This window comes from Semicossyphus pulcher, unplaced genomic scaffold (assembly GCF_022749685.1).
Source record: "Semicossyphus pulcher isolate SPU_LCO1_2020_fin unplaced genomic scaffold, fSemPul1.0.p SCAF_7, whole genome shotgun sequence".
NCBI lineage: Eukaryota > Metazoa > Chordata > Actinopteri > Labriformes > Labridae > Semicossyphus > Semicossyphus pulcher.
In genome coordinates, this window is record NW_027211748.1 from 19583158 (window position 1) to 19598889 (window position 15732).

Below are 15732 nucleotides of genomic sequence, written 5' to 3' on the forward strand. Positions count from 1 at the left end.
AATCAGAATTAATTTAAATGTGTTCAATGCGTCAACTATAACCAGCGAAAAACTAAGGTTAAAGAAGAGAACACATTTCCACCAGTCTTTATTTAATTCATACACAAAAATGGTGAACACACAAATGTTGCCAAAATAGCCACCTTACATCTTAAAACAATACATGTGTTTATTGAAACTGTCAATTGTTCCTCCTTTAAATACTGCCCTGAAAAGATCCTATATGGTGCCTCTAAAAATACAGTAATGAAAACAAAAACGTGAGTTTGATGCTTCAGCTGTCAGAGTTTAACATAAAGATGTAACTCGAAGTTAGTCTGTTTTTAAATGTCTGTGGGTCTGCCTTTAACAATGATAAATGCCCAGCACATGCTAGTAGACTGACTCTGTAGTAAAGTGCTTTTTAATCACACCCAGCTTACTGCCTAAAATCAAAGTGCACCAGGAAGACACATTTAAAAAACTAACCAGAAAGATTTTCCTTAACCATACATGCTGAATATCTATTGATTAACCTCTTAAAGACACATAAGAGGGAATTTCAAACTTAAGACTGCCTCATGAGAACTATATGAATCAGACTCGTAGCCTCGTGTTTGTATCAGACAACCATAGTATGCCCCTCCCTTTTTTCTAGGCTTGTGTAAAGCTGCAGTGATTAAAACATCGATTTTCAAATATTAAAGTAATGGGGAACTAGTTCTAAAATTCCCAAACATTGCTTTGTAAATGAATAGTATTGTTTTCTTTACCCATATGAGAGTAAACTGAATATCTTTGTGATGTAGACTTCCAAAACGTGGACATCAACTTAAGATCTGACATTGTATAGACCAAACAATTAACCAGGGCAACTTGTTAGTTTCAGCTATAATTTTATCTCCATCAATTACAATGAGTCACCTAAAGATTCATGGGCAGGAGGATCGACCAGTGACTAGTTTCAAGACACAAAAGTGGGTGTTTTCAGATAGACATGAAATGATACATTTATTCTTTAAAAGGACGATCCAGCAAAAACCATCGACAACAGACGATAAATACCTCTTAAAATCTTCTCTACAGCTTTATTCCTGCGCTGCTTCCATGTTGTGCATGTTCTGTACATGGCAGTGAAATATATTTGAAACCTCACAGGTTAAAGACATTCAGTGATGGAGACGAGGCTCGATTATGTGCGTTGATTGTAAGGCTTCTCGCGTGTTCACCCGTCATGAGTGGCACAGGTTAAACAGCTGTACGATTATGCAATAGTGATGTATAATCTTTTATTTCCTGTAACTGATGCCAAGTTGAGATTAGAGGCCTTGCAGGCTGCATGTTCCGGGCTTAATTTAACTATTGCATCAAGGTTTGAGTTCCAAAAACAACTTTCCCTTTTATTTAACTTAGATATAATGACAGCGCAAGTGTGACATATTTTACATTTCTCTTCTCTGCTCGATACAAAAACACCAAATACATTTAATAGTTTTGCATTGCTGATGCTCAGTAGGACATGGAAATACATATAATTTATCTCTATCTAATAAAGTAAACTATACAACTTTGTTTTTATACTACTGCATGTTTGAAGCTGGTCACAAATCCACTGATGCAAACAGATAAAACTACGGCTTCTAAAAAAGAAACCCTGCATCATGTAGCTCTATAGCAAAATAAATACCTAAAATACCTTATTCCTCTTCACACGTATCGCTCTTAGCAGCAAGGAATATGCCTTTACTTTACACAGCGTAATATCTACTGCAAGTTTAAATTACAAATATTATTGCTATGATATTTAACTTGCACTGCCATGGCACAGTGAAAAGGGGGAGGGGAGGGGAGAGGATGATAAAGTGAGAAGGCAGACAGCTGGTACAGTTTATACAGAGCCTCGGATACACAGCAGTGAGAGCGCAAAGCATGATGGGAAATGTGATGAGTGGATTTTAGACCCCCGGGGAAAATAGTGTTTTACATTACAGTTGTTGAATTCCAGTTTTGTGAACCAGATGGGTGGAGAACTCATTTCAGACCCACCCACACATCATCCTCTTTGGTCCGACTGTTGTGAACTCACCCTACAGTAAATGCTGAGATCCATGTGTTCAGTATTTGATGACCCGGGTCTGTTCTGAGATAAGTTCCCGTCTCTCACTGCACTCGTGCCTCCAGCAGGGCACCGCTGGGCACCAGCTGCACCTGAGGTGAGCTGCAGCTGTTGATGTGCCGCAGGGAGTCGGCTCCCAGGTAGGCCAGCAGCAGCTCAGAGCGCCGGTGCAGCAGGTGGAGCATGTCCTCTGCAAGAGTCTCCACTGAGGAGTAACGCACTTTGTCCAGGTCGAAAATGTCCTTTAGGAAGTACAGAACCTGGTCCTGAAAGAAAAGAACAATTAAGGGGTTAATACTTTTAGGTCAGGGGTCTAAGGAACATCACAGGTACTTTTACTACATTTCAAGCTAGCTAACTTTCAACAAGTTGCCACTAAATGACGGCAGAGATGTGTTTTGTTTGAATGACAGAGAAGGAGGAGAAGCCTCGAGAGGATTTTTACAAGATAAACTTATTTTACAGAAAAAACAGATCAGACAATTTATTATTTCAAGTGGAATATTTCATGTCTGAAAACATGACTGGAGCTGGTCTTTAAATACTTATTAGTTACTGTCAATTGGGTTCTGAAGCATTCTGTCAGTGCATGTAATTTCCATATTGTAAAGCACTTTGAGCTCGTTTTAAATGTGCGATTCAAATATTGCTTCTATGTACTGTACATACTAAAGGTTATGATATTGAGTCGGTGCTTTTGTTGGTTCTATGTTTGAAAGAAAAAATAAATTGGACTTTTAAGGCTGAATTTCAATTTTAATATTCCTATTTTGGTTCATGCTCAGACTTTCTCTGCCTTTTCTGTTCTCACTAAAGTTCATAGTTTACTAGTATCAACTTTTACGTGTTTTTCAATCCAATTTAAAGCCATTTAAAAATTTGACAACTTTTACAGTAAAAACAAAGCTGCAAAAACGGAAGTCAGTATGTCTTATTTCGGTACAATGCTAACTTAACTACCATGTAATTATCAGGTTATTATGTTGTTGCTGAGGCTGACCTTGAAGAAGCAGCAGAAGTCGTGCAGGGAGCTCTTGGGCCCCAGGAAGCCCCAGGCCAGAACGGGGCTGATCTGCTCACACACGGCGTAGAAATGTGCGATGAAGCCGTCAGGCACCTGAGACACAGAGCAGAGGTTACAAAGGTAATAGGACTTTAGAACTGTCCTGCAAATAGATCCTGATAAACATAGAAGTTATCTGATTGTCTGTGTTATGTATGAAATGTAGAACATGATGTCTGTAGCCTATAAACTACTGATATGAAAGAAACATACGAGGCAATAAAGATGTTATATAACAGGTAAAGCAGAGAGGCTGTTATCTACAGTTATGTAATGTGTACAGACCTGTAACTGTTCATCAAACTATCACACATTAACAATAACAAATGTAACATTTTGAAGCTCTTTGTACCTTCATGTGCTGTCTCTTCTGCTTCATCACTGACCAACAGCTTGATGCCACCGCCTGTGAAATATAAGCAGATTAATTCTCGATTCAAAGCCCCAAATTCACTAAATTATGCAACAACTTAAAGAGAAAAGAGAAAAAACATGTAACAGGAAAGTCAAAAAGTAGTAGTAGTGGCTCTAATACTTTTTGAACCTCTAGTAATCCACTCATCACCCAAAGAAACAATTATGTATTATCTGTGTTTACTCACCGTTTCCTTGAAGGCGCTGTTGAGCCAGCGGTTGTTGATCACGTTCTGGATGGAGATCGGGGGATTCTCCAGGTCCTCAAACGAGTCTATCAGGATGAAGTCCAGCACAATGTCGTAGAAGTTCAAGTGCTTCACCTGGTGAGGATGGTAATGAAACATTATTTAACAAGACTAGGTCAAAGGTAGCCCCGCCTACTCCCCGAACAAAATATCCAAAGCCGTATAGACAGAGAGCCATGTCAGTGGAGGTCCAATATGCTACATGATCCACCACTGCAATGTCGCAACTCTCTCCCTCTACGGCTGTGAAAGTATCATCAGTCACATACAGACCCATGTGTAGGGCTGACCCTGGCCAAAAAGGAGAATGACTGTCGCTGTGATCAGACAGCTGAAGTCAGACGTCACATACAGGAGAAGATTTACAATTTGTTGTAGCAGCACTCTTACCCCTCGTGTGGCCAGCTCCACCTCAGTGTTTTCCCAGTGCTCTGTGTGCTCTAGGAAGGAAATCATCTCCTCAAACACTTCCTCAAATCTCTTTGGGCTCTGAAAAACAAATGATAACTGATGGCGCAGGAAGCCCACATTGAAGATGTATCACTTCTAATCTAAGGTGACTGGATCTAAAGTTTAATCTGGATCTAGTCTTACCTTCTGCGCTTTAACAATAATTGAAGACAGAATTTTCTTTCCAGTGTCGGCCAGAAACATCCTGGTCTTTCTCTCGCACAGAATTAGCTGGAAAAGAAAAAAACATTTTACTCAGATGGATCTTTTTTGCTGAAATAGACAGTGCAAAAATTTACCACTGTATGCTACTAAGTTAAATGGTTCCATCTTGACAGTGTGAAACATTTAAAATAACTTTTGGTATATTCATTTAAACTTTCGTTATGCGTTTGCCTCTATTTCTGTTATGATGTATTTTAATGTATAAGGTTTACTGTACCTGACTTGCCTGCCGCACACAGTGCAGCTTGGCTAGAAAATCTAAATCTCCCAGACACTCCAGCAGCTCAGTCCTGGCGATATAAACAAGAAAAATACCTGATTAAAAAATTGGCAGACAAATATGTCATAGAAAAGATTGCAACTCAAACGGCATGTTGTAAGGAATGAAGGTTCTCTGTATTTCACATGTTAAACTATTCAGTGTAATTACCGCAGCACCCTGCAGGAGATCTTTCCTTCTTCGGCCATCTGCAGAGCCTCCTCGTAGAAAGGGTGATGACCCAGAGCCAAGACACTCCTCAGCTCTCTGTGCTCAGTCAGCTGACACAGAGACAGACAGGACATGTTATTACTGGTTAAATAATTATCATTTAAGCAGCAGCCTACATGTGAAGGAGTTACGTCTCTTATTCACAATGCAGTTGGTTCTTCTGTACAAACATGATTCTTAAAGAAGCATGCAGAAATAAAGCTTTTGAGTTTGAAGGACTGACACTGAATCCTTCAAAAACAGGAGCTACACACACAAAATAACTTTAACAGCTACAACCATTAGTAGATTTTAAGTTAGCAGATAGATCGAATATACGATTAAGCTTTTGCCAAACAAAAATATCAAAAATATAAATATATTTGCTGGTTCCATTTGCTGCATTTACTCTTCACTTTTTAATTGGGCTTTTGTTAGATAGGACAATGAAGAAAGACAGGAAATATGGGGAGAAGAGAAGGGGGGATGACATGCAGCAAAGGGCCGAGTGTAGGAGTGGAGCCTGCTGCTGCTGCGTCTCAGACTGTAGCCTCTGTATATGGGCCGCCTGCTCTACCCACTGAGCTAAACCAGCGCCCCCCTTTTCCTTTTCATCTATTATAGAGACTGTTGGTTGAGCAAAAGACGATATTAAAACAGATCCCTTTGGTTGCTGAGAAATTGTGATGAGCATTTTTACAATTGTTTACAAATTTAAAGACTAAACAGATAGTTGTTAAAATGAGCAGATTTCATAAGTATGAAAATAATAAATCAGTTGCAGCCCAAAACAACAGCTTGAGCCATTAAGAGGTACAAAAGGTAGAATCCTCACATTTTCTTTGCTTTTATTATTCAGTTTTCTTGATTTTTAATCCTGAAAGTGTTTAAGACAATAGAAAGAAAACTGCTTGTAAAGGTCTTTATTCTAAGGTGATCTCAACTTGGTTTCGAAGGCTGCACCTGAACTTTCTTGTTCCTCCTAATAGGTGCAGGTTCACCATGTCCTGGATTACAGTAAGTCATGTCTGACCTTTGTGCTTTGACCGTTATCAACTATTGAACTGTATTGTGTCCTTTTGAACGTAATAAGAAACAAAATCCAGCCACACACAGAGTTCTCCATGTTGTTGTGATGTTCAGAAAGCCATTTAGCTGCAGAGAAACAGCGAGCTGTATATTATGAACAGAAGAATGTTGAAGGTCTATTTATAGTGACTCACTGAGTATGAGTGACCCAGTTTCACTCTGTGAGCTCTGCCTCTTTAACTTTGACTGGTGTCTGAATTTTAAATTTTAAATAAGTAAATATTTAAAGCTTTTATGATTAATTTACTTAAACGTCTGTATCCTTAAAGCTACTTAAATTAAAAGACATGTATTGTGATGTTATTACCCAATGCTGGTAGAGATATACACCTTTAGGCTTCCGCTGTGTGCACCTTTACCTGAACATTTCACCCCACTTTCATGGAAAAGCTCATGGCTTCAGTAAACAGAGCAGTCATTCTTAACCTGTTTATTTCAGTCCCTTGTGGGTCAAGTGCAAAGGTAGAAGCAGACACACAGCGTGAGTCCTCACAGTGACTTAATAAGTTGAACAGAGTGCTACTAAACAGCAGGAGGCGAACTTACAGGTGGATCAAAGCTTACTGAATTAAACACCTGCTGGGAACTGTTTATTTCATTTGACGCCTCAGACGGTTTGAGATTTAGGAGTTAGCTTCTCTTCTCACCTTTGGGATAACAAAGCATGTCTAGTGTTCACTACTCTTCTAAAGACAAAAGGAACATTAAAAACAGGAGATCAGTCCCCAACACAGGCTCAACACCACTCATCTCTTTTACCACCTAAGCAAGAATAATGTCTATACTATACCATATTATACATCTATTTTGGTTCGGTTAACGTTACCTGGATAGGATTTTATCTGTAATAGAATATAATGTTATGTTCATGTTGCACAGCCCTGTTCTCTCACCTCTGCAGCAGACACAAACGAGTCATTGGAGGCGATGCTCATGCTGTCTCTCAGACATGCGTCGTCCAGCTCCTCTCTACCCAAAATGTCTGACATTTTATCTGTGATGGAGCACAATCATTGTAGAGTTGCATAATACTGTATTGAACACTTGCGTATATCATGTTTATGACATTATACTGTATCAGTGACTCACCCTGGCTGTTGCTGTGGGATGAAGGCTCCGACACGCACAACACTCCCTCAAACTCCTCCTGTAGGCTGTAGGCCCGCTGCAGCAGAGACTTCAGCCTGATGATGAACTCTGCACTGATGACGTCCTGAACACACAAACATTCAAGTTCAACTGACTGTTGATTTCCAATGAGTCTTTCACAAAATAGGGGAATGACTAAATGACAATTAAGACCCTCTCGTTCCATATTCTTCTTCTCATTCATTCCGATCATGTAATCTGGGCCTTCTATTAGTCCCACGCTATCGATCAATCTATCAGATCTGCTGAATCTTTAGACGGTTTCAAGAAGCTAAAAACTCATCTGACAAGCCTTCTTGTAACTCTCCACCCCTTTCTTGTGTTCAAGTTTATTTCTTTTTTTGGCTTTTGTTGTGCTTTATATGTTTTTTTATTGCTGTGTTCTAAAGTGCTCTTTAAATAAAGCTTTACATAACTTCTTTAGCCATATATTTAGGTTATATAGGCAAGATATTGAAACCCAAATTGCTCCCGAAGGCATAGCCATCAATGTATGAATGAGCATAGATACTGATTGGAGGTTGGCGCTTAGGCCTTTGCCATCAGTGTGTGAATGTGACATGTAGTGGAAAAGCGCTTTGCGTGGTCGGAAGACTAGAAAGCACTAAACTGTATAAGTACCCATTTACCATAAACAAAAGATAGATGGATCAATTATGTTTCATCAATGCATTTCTAATTTATTTCATTACTTTTGTTCAAAGGATTTGCACATAAGTGAAGTCAGTCTTCTACTTGATTTCTCTTTTGAAACTGAATAAAAAAACCTCCTGAGAGTCCATTAATGACTAGTTATTAGCACAAGATGCATACTTGTTATCTTTCTTCTCCATAGATATGATAATGTAGCATATTCTTTCTAGTGTTTATATAATAAGGATGGGATGGGCAAAAATACTATTAGATATATTCACTGGGAACTATTGGACCATTATTCGAGGAAGAAGGACAACTGAGCTCAGGATATCCTTCACAGAAGACTGAGCAGCAGATTTAATCATTTGACCCTCACTAATCCAAAATCCTTGCAACCAGGTTAGAGAGCCAGCGAGTTAGCCGTTATACAACCCCGACTCTGTGACACCTGTGGGTTGTCATCTGTTTTTTTATATATGTGACCTGTAGTGCGGCATCTTTATAAGAGTCAATTATTTTAGTTACTGAATTATAAGTGTTGGTGAAACCCTGCATAAGCCACTGACAGGACCGTCCGGAGGCGTTTGATAAAAAAGGATCTTACAAGCATTATCCTACTTAACTTCTATCCCAGATTAAGAGTGGCATTACACTGAATTAAATGTGTTGTTGAGTTGTAAAATGTGGCAGCGTGGTTAATCTACTCGCTAGATTTATCTTTAAACATGAAGTGTGTTTGGGTGTGTTCCTCACCTCCATGCCCTGCTCAGCGATGGCGTCTCCAGCTCCTGTTTTGACGGATGCACAGCTGACGTCGTCCTCTCCCTGCCTGCTCCTGAATGTCAACGCTTCCTCCCATCGCCTTAGAGCTTCCTCGAATAAATCCATACCTGCTTGCACACACATATATAAACTCTGACTCATCTCACACAATCAATACCTCAGACGCTACATTTAAACCAGAAGCAACAGCCTAAAAAGGGTATTATAGCCTGAATACTTTCACAATTTCAGCTTATTTATGGTGGTCTATTCGCTTTAATACAAACACAGTGAGTTAACAAGTGTCTTTACCCATAAGGTACAGGTTTTCAGGTGTGGTGACAGGCAAGTTGACCAGAGCGCAGATATCAGCCTCCCCTGTTCGGTCCCAGCAGGTGGATTCATTTGCGCAGGTGCTGCTGCTGGATGAGTTCATGCTTTTAACCTGCACAGAGAATCACAAGTCCGTATGTTTTCAGGCATTATGCATTATTGTACATCTTTTAAAAAAGGTCCCTCTTGTTGCGTTCTGTGTCAAGGCTTTGAGATTTATATATATAATAGTCTTTACTTTAAAGTGTTGCCTTTATCTTACCGAGGCCAGGCTCAGCAGGGAGCCGGACAGTTTCCTGTAGTCTCCTGTCGGAAGGAGCAGGCCGGATGAGAGGCCATTCTTGGAGTTGAGGGAGAGAGTGATGTTTTGACTGGTGTTATCTGTGTAGATAAAGACCAGAGTTCAGACATCAGAATACAGTGATCACACTTCACGAGCATGTACCTGGGTTACCACGGATGTGTGAGTAACTTTCTCTGGGAATTCAGTTGCTGTTTGAATAATTGAGGTGTTTTCCAATATTCTGATTACATCACAAAGCAGCAACAGCGCTAACATACTGAATTGAGACTAACTGAAACATCTCACAGTGTCAGGAAGTTTTACCGTTCTCTGCCGAGGCCGGGGGGAAGAACTCGAAGCCAGCCGGCTCCCATTGAGGTGTCTGAGCCTTCTTTCTGCCCTTCCTCCTCTGGAAGCGACGTGCGAGCAAGAGGAGCGAGATGGCACTAAAGGCAGTGGCTGCCACCAGCTTCTTGGTTCCTGTGCTGACACTCACCTGGAGGACAGGTAGAGGGAGAAAGAGTTTCAAGTTACATGTTAAATACAGCAAATACAGCCTCTCTTTTTGGTTAGTCTTGGAGAGTTAAAAGTAAGGTTATGGTTCTCTTTACATTCCCATCCTTAATTATCAGGTCCCTTTTCTTACTGTTGTAATAAGAATATCCTAAAACTCAGACCCAAAAAAGTCCCCAAATTTCACTGTTTATAAATGATAGAAATGTGGCACACATATTTACACAAATGTAAAACAATCAATTTAAAGACCCCTCCAGTGAAAGTCAAGTGTTTAACCTTGTAACCATCTCCATGTGGTGTTTCTCATGTGCTACAAGACATATCAGGGACAACTCCACGGCTGGGCCTGTCTGCTTTTAAACTGCAGTGTACCAAGGACAGGCTGAACAACACGTTTTCAGATTGGCAGGTTTGAGACGTCACAAACCTAAGGAGCCAATCCCGTTAATGGACGGGCAAAAAACTACGCATATCATTATGTGTAACCTATGGCAACCACTGCAGTGATGCTCGAGCCAGCTGTAACAGTGATTGTAATTTTTGCAAATGCACTCAACGTTAATGTTACTACTACAAATTAATAAATTTGAAGCTAGCTAAGTTTCAACAAGTTGCCAATAAACGATGGCAGAGGAGGCGGTTGGAAATTTGCATCATGGGCGGGGCCTGTGCAGATTCATGAACTTTTAATGAGGGAGAAGAAGGACATGCCTTGGGAGGATTTTTATTAGGTAATTAAACGTATTTTCCAGAAAAAAAGCAGCATTATTCAACTAATTTTTTACCGGAAGCCCTGAAGGAAAACACCTCCCATAACTGGTCTTAGTTCTGTATTCTCAATCAGACATCATGGCAAAGGCAAAGAGACCAAAGAGGCCACTGCCATAGACGAGAACATGACTGCTCTTCTTTGCCCGAGCAAGAGGCAAGACAATGATTCACATCAAACAGGCATTTAAATCATTGGCAAGAAGAGAGTGAATGGCACACCAAAAGTGTTGGGGTGGCAAGTAGCAAAAATTGCCATCCTGGTAGCTAGGGTATGTACCATTTACAGGTGAGTCCTTACTGCAGCAACCCAGTATCAATTACACCCAGGCCCTTCTCTCTCCCCTCGCCTTTCTGTCTCTCTTCAGCTGCTGCTAATCAATATGGGCAAACTAAAAATTATTTAAAAAACAAATAAATGCATAACAACTTTTGCATAATGTTGCTTCAAATACATATTTAATGGAACAAAACCTGCAGAGAAAGTTCCTTTAAGGTTTGTGAAAATGACAAGGGAAACATAGGAATTGACTAGGTAAAGTAGTATAGTTAAAAAAAACAGGAGAAGGCAAAGTAGCAATACAGAATGAACCAGACTGTTGCAACAAGAAGCATAAATTCAGCTACCAGCCTGTCTTTTAGAATTAAAGAATCAGTTTCAGATGGCGTGCGTAGCCCCCTCCGTCTATAGATAGAAACCCTGACTGACGGGGGAGATAATCCACGCAGACAGCACTGCTGCACATCCAACAACTGACGGTTACATAAACACCGAGTTTGGAGCTATGACAACAATCATAATATTGACTTATTTCTTTGAAAGGCACTTTGAATGGGTTGGCATGATTTAACAGCGCTACAGGCTCGCAGTGTTTCCATGCTACTACCAAATGTCAGGCTCGCCCCCACCAGATACTCAATGATATCAGATCTGCTACGTGACTCTGGCCACACACACACAGTCCCCAGACACTACTTTAAACACTGTAACAGGAGACAGTGACGATCTGGCGACAAAATGTTCACAAGCAAACATGAAAGCGATTTATTACAACAGGTTCTATTACAGTTATGGAGGAGTTTTCAATGTATTTCTTATTGTGCACTTCAAATCAACCATTTAACATTTATTGACTCTACATTTTGTGAAAAATGTGGAATGATCATGTCAAATGTTCATGTTTTATAATTCCAAATACCAGTTTGCCTATTTAAGAAAGATCACATTCATAAGTTATCTCTGTACTCTTTAACTAGCTTTTACTTGGAGATATTTATATTAAAAAAAACATTTTGGCGCCTATATTGGTCAAAATATCCAAAAAGGAGGCATTGATTGCTCATAAACACATGTCCTTGACTGTTCCTGCTCAATGTCCATATCCCAATAACTCTTCACATCTTCTCATCGGCAACAGTATTAAGCTCAGCTGCTGGCAAAAATCTTTCCATCAAGCAGAACCTTTAGTGGAATAGCTGAACTGCTGAAACAGATAGAAGCACTTTACATCCAAACACATGCAGACACAGGCTCACCCAAGAAGCCAACACTGTGAATGGAAATCTGCCAAATTCACTCAGATCTGTCCTTCAAATCACTCCAACCCACTCTGCAACATGCAGAAATGCATCATGTGACATGTCTGTGAAGGTTCTCCGTCATCCAGGTCAAGGTAATTCTGAGCTTAATCCAAAAGGCAACTGGACTTGTTTGTTCTTGAAGATGTTATACCTCTCATCCGAAAGGATTCTTCAGTTCAGTTAGTTTTAATTTTTCGGATGAGAGGTGAAACGTCTTCAAGAATGTCAACCGAGTCCAGTTGCCTTTTGGATTAAGCTTAGAAGCATCATGTGACCAAACTGGTTCAAAGACAGCCAGTTAATTTCTTTGGCTACTGGAAGAGCTGGAAAGTTAGAATGGCCAGGTCCCTGTATTTGTATTTCACATTCTACTGGCACAAGACTGCAAATTATCACATGAGCATAGGAGCAAGCGCTTACAGTTTCCCTGATCTAAGCAACCAAACACAGCAAGATAACTATTAAGTTGATCTATGTGCAATGAATAGGCCATTTGTAATGTCATGAAAGTTGTGTTTACATCCTCAGATTCACATTTAACTGGATAATGACAATTTTCATACAAGTGAAACTACCATAATATTATGGTAGGGCTTTAATTTAATTAACTTGTTGTACATAGCAGTAATTTTTGAGTGAGAGCTGAGTGTAATGTGGCAGATACTAAATACTAGAATACTAAGTTGCTATGAGTTTACTTGCAGTATAACTCTGTGTTTTTCCTACAACGTTGTACAAGGAACAGATATTTGCTTAAAAGAACAGCAGTGGCAGGAAAAAATCTAGTAGGAGACACAACACCCATGAACTTAAGTTAAACTATTTTTCAGGCCTATATTCGGGCTGAGCAAATGAAACAGAAACAGGTACACGGCCAATGTTTGCAAAACAGTTCTCCTATCCTACCCTCAACAACCTGGCCTCTCTTGCACCTGTTAAAGAACAGTAAGAACTTCCAGTAAAAAAGCTTTCCATCACATCCTCACCTGTGCCAGAGAGCTGTACATGGACAGCGGTAGGTGGACCATACGCAGGACAGCAGCCTTGACAGACAGCTGGGAGTTTGTGAGGGTCTCATGTGTCATTGTGGCGATCTATCCATGACTTGGCAACTCTCTTATCCTCATTGCCATTCTGCAGGAGCTGAGAAGGATGACAGAAGTGAGTGGCATGAAAGGATTTAACCTTGACGGCTCAGGAGGGGATACAATGACGTTATTACATAAATCCTCTCACATACAGTGTGTGCAAGTAGCAATGCCTGCCTACACTAAGTAGAGTAGGTGCATATGTTTTCTATTTTGGTGGGCCCCAATATAAAAGCAAAATACATTGCATCTACATATGTGCCTGAACAAAATGGCTATCTGACAAGAAATTTAGAGATGTTATTCTACCGCAAACATAGTACTGGTTTCTCTAAACACGCTCACACATTACAGAACATCTCCTAAGCCGCTAACAATCACTCTTACAAGACAACATGCAACATCCAATTAAGTTTATTAGAGAGACTCGTGAGGCTCATCACAAGATGATTATCCCATTTGATGGCACGCCTTACCCTGACCCTAACGTTCATTCTTAGCCTCAAACCTTTAATATTAACCGATATTTTATCTTTCTTGTGTTTTTTCCCCCATGCTGAACACTGCTGCTGACAAGTAAACAATAAGAAAACTGAAGACACAGTAATCTGGGCAATTATTTAGCCCTTTCATGAATGTCTGAATTAAACAATCACAAAAATCAAGAATCAAACTAGTTTAGCAGTTATCTTTTTTTAACATTATAACAATTCTTGACATAAAAATAAGAATGCAACATATTAGACAGTAATGTTGCACAAATCTACTACTGTATATTTTATTTTTTTATTCAATTTGGAGAAATGCATTATTGCATATGCTTTTAAGTCAACTTGTTTGTTATGGTACTGTTTTTTTATATTACTCTATTATTTCTCAATACGCTTTATTTTCCACTTAACTGCCTAGTATTGATCATTTCCATCACTAATTACTCGCAGAAAATCTAAAATATCTAAATTTGTAGCTATCATTAAGTAACACAATATCAAAACAATGTTCCAGAAAATTAGCTATTTCTTTTAACAGTTTATAAAAGATTTTTTTCATGGACATAAACTGAGAGAAATAAAAAGCAGCACCCTGGCTCTGAAGCAGCCTGTAAGGTAAATCATTTTGACATATGGTTGAGGAATGACAGCACTCAACTGTTGTTGGCCTAGCTGAGCAGCTAGTGGCTAACTTATCTTACAAGGCTAATAACGGCTAGCTGCGTTAGCAAAATGTTGTTAAACTGGTATGTGATAAACAGTCTACGAAAGAAACTCGTCATCCGGGTGATTATTTGTTAAATGTGAAAACTGAGGGTATAAATTATATCACCGGTACATTTGAGGTGTCCGCCACAGAGTTTGCTGCAGGTGATTTTGCCGGTCCTCCCGCTGACCTCAGCTGCTGCCGAGTGAAGGACTCAACGGCAGCACGCGCCCATCCAGCGTGGGTTTCAAAATAAAAGCATACTCTCTTGTCGTCTTTCTGGAGTTTACGCGCCCCCACTTGGCTTTCTAAAGTATTACAACTACATCAATGTGAGGCTTTACTGTTAAGTAAATAATGTTTAATTTTTGTGTAATGTAATGTAATTCATGTTTTGTTAATGTAATTAAAATTGCATACATTCATTTAATGATTAAAATCTAACCTCTTTTAGCAATTATACAAATATGGAGACCACCGTTAACTTTATCAAAAGGGGTCAAACTTATTTGATTCAAATAAATAAAGGTTTTTACGAAGGCAAGTTATGACATACATTTTAACTTAGGAGGAAAAGGTCAAGGCCTTTTGAAGTGAAATGTAAAACACTATGTAAATAAAAACTTATTTTCTTACATATTTATTAACCTTTTATTTTTTTTCCTTTTACACATATGATCATTTTGACTTAATATTAATCCAAATTAGAAAGCCAACATTTTGACTTAATATCTCAATTTTGAAGTACTAAGACAAATATTTCACTTTTATTTGACTAAATTATGATTTTTAAACAATTGCATGCTTTACTATCTTATTACTTTTACTTAACATTACCTTACAATGATTTCTTTTTGTTTTTGTTATCATTCTTGCCTTAAATAAATAAGAATAAGTTTATGACAGTAGCATTTATTTCCTAGGTTAATATCATTTCCCCAGCGTCCTTTAGTGTTTTTGTCCTGTCAACATAAAAAGCACTTCAAAATAATTTGAACTCATAAAGCTAATAAACAGAGAAAGGGAACGATCCTATTACTGGAACTTGCCCTGCAATGCTTTAATCTCTCACAAATGATGACATGGGATTACATTTGTAGAGGGTATTTCTTCACATTTTGTATCACAATATGCTCGTAACACGCTAGATGGCGCTGGGGAGGGGTTTACAGTTTATTCCATTAACAATGTTCATTACCAGGTGACCCTCTCCCCCCCAGTCCATTTATTCTTAATTTAGGAAGTAAGAATTTTACAGAAGCAAATAAACCTTTTTGGTCAGACTTCTGTTGAATACATGTCTGCTATACATGACTTGTCACTGAACTTATTACCATTACTATTAGTGTCAGTTTTGCAATTTAAG

The 15732-nt window shown here is 39.1% G+C and overlaps 1 protein-coding gene across 2 annotated transcripts; it reads right to left on the minus strand.

Moving 5' to 3' along the window:
- Positions 1–77: 77 nt before the first annotated feature.
- On the minus strand, positions 78–14577 carry miga1 (mitoguardin 1). 2 transcript variants are annotated; one of them, XM_069685505.1, is made up of 16 exons: positions 14499–14577; positions 13068–13224; positions 9541–9712; positions 9196–9314; positions 8913–9045; positions 8592–8728; positions 7143–7266; positions 6947–7047; positions 4926–5035; positions 4713–4785; positions 4415–4501; positions 4211–4309; positions 3761–3895; positions 3511–3564; positions 3096–3212; positions 78–2361 (listed from the first exon to the last, which is right to left on the minus strand). In XM_069685505.1, the coding sequence occupies exons 2-16, from the start codon at positions 13164–13166 to the stop codon at positions 2140–2142; spliced, it is 1782 nt and encodes a 593-aa protein (XP_069541606.1). In that variant the 5' UTR covers positions 13167–13224; positions 14499–14577; the 3' UTR covers positions 78–2139. The 2 variants fall into 2 exon arrangements, with proteins under 2 accessions (XP_069541606.1, XP_069541607.1); XM_069685506.1 differs by having other exon boundaries at positions 14493–14561.
- Positions 14578–15732: the final 1155 nt, after the last annotated feature.

Bases quoted from the DNA above. Each gene is read 5' to 3' on its own strand.
- miga1 (XM_069685505.1), bottom strand. From the start codon at position 13,166: ATGACACATGAGACCCTCACAAACTCCCAGCTGTCTGTCAAGGCTGCT. The intron at 7,048-7,142 runs GTGAGTCACTGA...GCTCCATCACAG, and splicing joins ATCCCACAGCAACAGCCAGG to ATAAAATGTCAGACATTTTG. The intron at 4,786-4,925 runs GTAATTACACTG...TTATATCGCCAG, and splicing joins ATCTCCTGCAGGGTGCTGCG to GACTGAGCTGCTGGAGTGTC.